The sequence below is a fragment of the Oryzias melastigma genome, linkage group LG13 (assembly GCF_002922805.2).
Source record: "Oryzias melastigma strain HK-1 linkage group LG13, ASM292280v2, whole genome shotgun sequence".
NCBI lineage: Eukaryota > Metazoa > Chordata > Actinopteri > Beloniformes > Adrianichthyidae > Oryzias > Oryzias melastigma.
In genome coordinates, this window is record NC_050524.1 from 33109140 (window position 1) to 33116082 (window position 6943).

At 42.1% G+C, this 6943-nt stretch overlaps 1 protein-coding gene across 1 annotated transcript in view; it reads right to left on the bottom strand.

Moving 5' to 3' along the window:
- Positions 1-5253: 5253 nt before the first annotated feature.
- LOC112142080 (PHD finger protein 12) overlaps positions 5254-6943 on the bottom strand; it is a 23010-nt gene continuing 21320 nt past the window's right edge. The window contains exon 15 of the mRNA XM_024265332.2: positions 5254-6394. Within this exon, the coding sequence (XP_024121100.1) occupies positions 5946-6394 (449 nt within the window). The 3' untranslated portion in view covers positions 5254-5945. The remainder of the gene's footprint in view (positions 6395-6943) is intronic.

Genomic DNA, 6943 nt, shown 5'->3' on the forward strand with positions numbered 1-6943 from the left:
GAGAGTGGAGTCCTACAATACTATAATGTTACTAATGTCTCAGTCACATTGACATTTAAGGTCAGACAGCTTTGCACTGCTCTGATCACTGCAGGCTTTGGAGGATTTTCAGCACCGGACAGCTCCCGAGGGTTCATTGCAACGCTTTGTTACATTTGCCTCTGATGAGGGTGGCCATGTTTTCATGATTTTTTTCTATGTTAGTTTTGGTATTTGCTGTTTGAACATTCATCAAACAGGCCTGCAAATATATTTTCTAAACTTATAAAAATAACAGCTATATCTCAATCTCATATTTGCCTAGAAAATAAATATTAGGCCATCTAAAATCTGACTCACCTGCCCAAAAAACATTTTTTTTTGTTGTAGAAAGTGAAATGAAAGATGAAATCTGCTTGCATTCAAAAAGCACGTGGAGGGATGAAATGAGCATCCTTGGTGCAGAGCTGAAGCGTCTGGCTTGTTTCTGTTAGAGATGAAGCCTTTGTGACATTTGACCCTACAAAATGTTACCAACGTAGAGCGCTCATAGACAAATACAACCCAAACACTGCTGCACAAAGCAGCTTTTCTTATCCTTTGAAAACTTTGACTACGCAAACACTACAACTGCACAGCTTATCAACGCAACGCTCGTTTACTCCGCCTCAGAATCTGCTGGAATTACGTTAATGGTTGAAAAGTAACGGTAGACAAAGCATATAGCCTAAACCTAAACACTGGAGCTAAAGCTCTGGTGTTGAAGAATATTATTATTTTGTTTTTCTTTTCAGACTTAAACTGGATGAGTCAGATGTGCATTTTAATTAAATATAAAAATAATAATTCCCATTGGAGGTAGTTAAACCTGCACACACATACAGGATTGAGTCAAATGTTCCAATATCCCCAGAACATGGGGCAAATGTAATACACATATGGGGCAAATATAATGGAAAAATTTGCAACAACACATTTCAGAGTCATGGGGATTTTGCTTTTCTCGTCACAGAATGGCTGGGTGAACTCCTACAACCACGTTTTATTTTTAGGGGTACCATTGAATAATCCAGTCAAACATGCAACCAAATTGTCACACTCTGGAGTCATATATGTCCAAGAAAACAAATCGTTTCTGGAAATGATATACGATACAGAGCCCTAGTCTAACCACCTGTGTCAATGTCATAAAGTAATTCTATCCAGCCCTCCAGATCATTTTATTTTATTGTTATTAATGGCCCGATGTTATCTTGTGTTTATTTTTAACTTGTATAATTTTACAAAATATATTTTTATGGAGGGTAAAATATTGAAAGTTATTTAAGGTTTAAGTTGATTTTTTTCTGGAATAATATTCCTTATTATGTTAAAAGTTACGGTTTTAAAGTTTTAAAAATTGGCATTCTGCTAGCTTTTTGGATTATTTTGGCAAGACTAAGACTTGTTAGGCTATTTTGGAGTCTTCTTCTTTTCCTTTCGGCTTTTCCCTTCAGGGGTCTCCACAGCGAATCAGTTTCCTCCATCTAAGCCTGTCTTCAGCATCCTCCACTCTAACACCAGCCACCTTCATGTCTTCATTCACTGCATCCATAAACCTCCTCTTTGGTCTTCCTCTAGACCTCTTTCCTGGCAGCTCTAGACTCAGCATCCTTCTACCAATATATTCACTGTCTCTCCTCTGAACATGTCCAAACCATCTCAGTCTGGCCTCTCTGACTTTATCTCCAAAACCTCTAACATGTGCTGTCCCTCTGATGTATTCATTCCTGATCCTATCCATCCTGGTCACTCCCAAAGAGAACCTCAGCATCTTCATCTCTGCTACCTCCAGCTCTGCTTCCTGTCTTTTCTTCAGTCCCACTGTTTCTAGTCCAAACAACATGGCTGGTCTCACCACAGTCTTGTACACCTTTCCTTTCATTTGTGCTGAAACTCTTCTGTCACACATCACACCTGACACTTTTCTCCACCCATTCCAACCTGCTTGCACTCTCCTCTTCACTTCTTTTCCACACTCTCCATTACTCTGTACTGTTGACCCTAAATACTTAAACTCCTCCACCTTCTTTATCTCTTCTCCCTGTAACCTCACTCTTCCACTCTGGTTCCTCTCATTCACACACATGTACTCTGTCTTACTGCGGCTAACCTTCATTCCTCTCCTTTCCAGGGCAAACCTCCACCTCTCTAACTCCACCTCCACCTGTTCCCTGCTCTCACTACAAATCACAATATCATCTGCAAACATCATAGTCCATGGTGATTCCTGTCTAACCTCATCCGTCAGTCTGTCCATCACCATTGCAAACAGGAAGGGGCTCAGAGCTGATCCCTGATGTAATCCCACCTCCACCTTGAACTCCTCTGTCACCCCTACAGCACACCTCACCACTGTCTTACAGCCCTCATACATGTCCTGCACTGCTCGGACATACTTCTCTGTCACTCCAGACTTCCTCATACAATACCATAGTTCCTCTCTGGGCACTCTGTCATAAGCTTTCTCCAGATCTACAAAGACACAGTGGAGCTCTCTCTGACCTTCTCTGTACTTCTCTATCAACATCCTCAAAGCAAATGTTGCATCTGTAGTGCTCTTTCTTGGCATGAAACCATACTGCTGCTCACAAATGTTCACTTCTGCTCTTAGTCTGGCTTCCACTACTCTTTCCCACACCTTCATTGTATGGCTCATCAGCTTTATTCCTCTGTAGTTACCACAACTCTGCACATCTCCCTTATTCTTAAAAATGGGCACCATCACACTTCTCCTCCATTCCTCAGGCATCTTCTCACCACCTAAGATCCTGTTGAACAACCCGGTCAAAAACTCCACTGCCATCTCTCCTAGACACTTCCATACCTCCACAGGTATATCATCAGGACCAAGAGCCTTTCCACTCTTCATCCTCTTCAAAGCCCCTCTCACTTCACCTTTACTAATCTTTCTTACTTCCTGCTCCACAACCGTCACCTCTTCTACTCTTTGTTCTCTCTCATTCTCTTCATTCATCAACTCTTCAAAGTATTCTTTCCATCTTTCCATTACACCACTGACACCTGTCACCACATTACCATTCCTATCCTTGATCACCCTAACCTGCTGCATGTCCTTCCCATCTCGATCTCTCTGCCTTGCTAGTCTGTACAGGTCAGTCTCTCCCTCCTTACTACCCAACCTAGCGTACAAGTCATCATAAGCTCTTTGTTTGGCCTTTGACACCTCTACTTTCACCTTACGCTGCATCTCCCTGTACTCCTGTCTACTCTCCTCAGTCCTCTCAGTGTCCCACTTCTTCTTAGCTAGTCTCTTACTCCGTATACACTCCTGCACCTCCTCATTCCACCACCAAGTCTCCTTATCAACTCTCTTTCCTGATGACACACCAAGTACACTCCTACCTGTCTCCCTGATCACATTAGCTGTAGTTATCCAGTCATCTGGGAGTACCTCCTGACCACCCAGAGCCTGTTTCAACTGTTTCTTAAAAGTCATGCAACAATCTTCTTTTTTCAGCTTCCACCAGTTTGTCCTCTTCTCTGCCTTTGCTCTCTCTTTCTTCATCTTCTTCACCACCAGAGTCATCCTACACACCACCATCCTGTGCTGTCTGGAAACACTCTCACCAACCACTACTTTACAGTCACTGATCTCCTTCAGATTACACCGTCTACACAAGATGTAGTCTATCTGTGTGCTTCTACCTCCACTCTTATAGGTCACTCTATGTTCCTGTCTCTTCTCAAAGAATGTATTCACTATCGCCATTTCCATCTTTTTTGCAAAATCAACCACCATCTGTCCTTCTACATTCCTCTCCTGGATACCAAACCTGCCCATCACCTCCTCATCACCTCGGTTTCCTGCACCAACATGACCATTGAAATCTGCACCAATGACAACTCTCTCATTTCCAGGGATGCTCATCATCACTTCATCAAGATCCAACCAGAACTTCTCCTTCTCTTCCAGCTCACATCCTACCTGTGGGGCATACCCACTAACAACATTGAACATGACACCCTCCATTTCTATCTTCAGACTCATCACTCTATCTGACACTCTTTTTACCTCCACAACACTCCTAACAAACTCCTCCTTTAGGATAACTCCTACTCCATTTCTCTTCCCATCTCCACCATGATAGAACAACTTGAACCCTGCTCCTAAACTTCTAGCCTTGCTACCTTTCCACCTGGTCTCCTGGACACACAGTATGTCTACCTTTCTCCTCTGCATCATGTCCACTAACTCTCTACCCTTTCCTGTCATAGTTCCAACATTCAAAGTCCCAACTCTCAGTCCAACACTAGTGACTTTCCTCTTCTCTCTCTCCCTACAAACCCGCCTTCCTCCTCTCCTTCTTCCACCAACAGTAGTCCAATTTCCACCGGCACCCTGTCGGTGAACAGCACCGATGGCGGTCGTTGTTAACCCGGGCCTCGACCGATCCGGTATGGATTTCGTAGGTCTGATTCGCATATTTGATTTGGCAAGATTTTACGTCGGATGCCCTTCCTGACACAACCCTCTGTATTTATCCGGGCTTGGGACCGGCACAATGAGACCCTGGCTTGGGCCCCCTTGTGGCTACATTTTAGGCTATTTTGGAGTAAGGCTAATATTTACACTAGCTGTTTTGGCTAATTTTGGCTTTTTTCCTTTTTTTTAGGCTATTTTGAGGTTTAGCCATTTTTTTCAGTTACATGCTAGCTGTTTTGCCCAACCTATGTTTTTTTAAGGCTAATTTGGCATTTACCTAATATTTTAGTTGGCTATCAATTTCAGTATATTTAGCGGCTAAATTCCTCTTACAGCATTCACACCAAGATTATCGCAGGTAATGGTATATATCTAGTTTATAATTATGTTAAAAAGCTGTAGTGTTCAATAAATGTTTATCCTGTTCGGCCCGCGACCTAAGGTGTCTTTTGGGTTTGGCCCCTTGTGGGATTGAGTTTGTCCTGATCTATGTGAATCAGTAATTTGTTGTGGCAACCCCTGACGGGAGAAGCTGAAAAATCAACAACAGTCTCTTAACGTCTCAAACAACATTGGAAATCTCCTGTGGAAAAAAAAATGTTGCAATTAGAAGTTGTAGATTATAAAAACTAAAACATAAAATATGCTTTATAAAGGCAACGAAACAAGAAATGTAGAAAGCAATGCAAGACTTTCAAGCACAATTGGATCCTGAATGCCTTTTAGCCCAAATCTTATGCTCCCCTTTGTTATACTGAGGGCTGATGTAATGACAAAAATGCACAGAGTTTGTTATTAGAAAATCTTTCTGTATTTACATGTTTAACAGAGAAGCAGGTACTGACAAAGTCCTTATATACAAAGCTGCAGATGATGTCAAAATGAGTGCTAAAACACTACAGTATTAACAGATGGACTACAATGGAAAATACAGACTAAGAACAAGTTTTATCACAAACATTTGGTACTCTGCACTGTTTCACAATTTCCATGGACTGTACAATTAAAAACCCCAAAAGGTAAATCTACATGGAATCCAGTGTTTCTCCAAAAGAGAAAGAATGGATTATAAATATTTACAATAGTTATATATACATATAGTGTGTAGGCATGTATGTACTCATACATATATAGCTACCTGTGGTGCAAAGGAGCAGAAGAAATCAGACTATGTAATTCATTACAACAAAATAAAAGAGTTGTGCTAAATGGGTTGACTGACATAATAAGGCTACACCATATATAACTAATACACAGGCAAATAGAAATACTGAGCGCAGGTAAATGAGGTTCGCTCAAGTCCTAAAACTCAAGTTTACCGTCAGTCATTCTCAAACAAAAAAGATTGTCAACATTACTTCAAGTTCATGCAAAAACAAAACAAGCTCACTTTTCCCTGCTGACGAGCAGCTGTGCAGCTTTCCCTTCATTGTGACTTGGAAGGTGCAAACTAAAGTAGCGGCTGGGCTTCTTGTGCAGTTTAAGGGATGGAGTTGGAGCGCAAAACGGGCACTTGGTGGGCACAGACCACTTCAGGGTCAGCCTCATCCTGGCTGGACGGGCTGCTTAAGGTGGCAGTGCTGGGTGGTGTGGAGGCGGATAACTGTGCAGAGCTGGACACGCCCACGCTGGTGGAACTGCTCATGTAGCTGGCAGCAGGAGGAATGCTCTGCTCTTCTTTCGGCAGTTTACTGGCAAACTCTGCAATGCTGAAGACGAACTGGAGGCAGCCCAGTTTGATGTAGCTGCCGTGGTGAAGGAGCGCCGTGCCCTCCCAGCCTGCACCACTACTTCCAATCAGGCTGGAGCTGCTGGACTTACAGCCACACAGCGACCCCACGGCGCACCGAGGCTCGCTGCTCATCACTCCACCAGCTGGTAACACACAGCCGGAGCCCTCTCTCTCGTTCTCCTGCTTCCTGTGGTGTCCTGCACAGAGTGGAAAACAAGCCATCACAAGCACGAGTTAGGCAGGTTGATTAAAGGTACAAATAGTACAGAAAACATAGCTCCTTGATTCTTTTGTTATCAGACATGCAATTTATTTTTTTATTGTTACTGATAACAAAATAACCAAGAAGCTATGAATACTGTAGAGCAGTGGTCCCCAACCTTTCTGTGGCTGTGGACCGGTCAACCCCGGAGAATGGTACCGGGGGGGGGGGGTACCGTTATGTCAAGAGTGGTTAAAAACTAGTTTATTTTACCATTATGAGATTGATTGATTTGGTTTATTTCAAGCATAGATTATGAAAAATAAAGGACAAAACACACAATTATTTCAAACTCATTACAGAAATAATTAAAAGCATTGATTAGAACATAGAAAAAAACACTTATGTCACATTTGGTTCATTTATTTTTGTGATAATTAACTAAAGTCAGTAGAGTTTTATGGGTTTTTTTTAGTAATTCTCAATAGCAAAGTGAAGTGCTTGCTGATTATTGATTATTCTCATCAAACTTCATTTCAGTAAA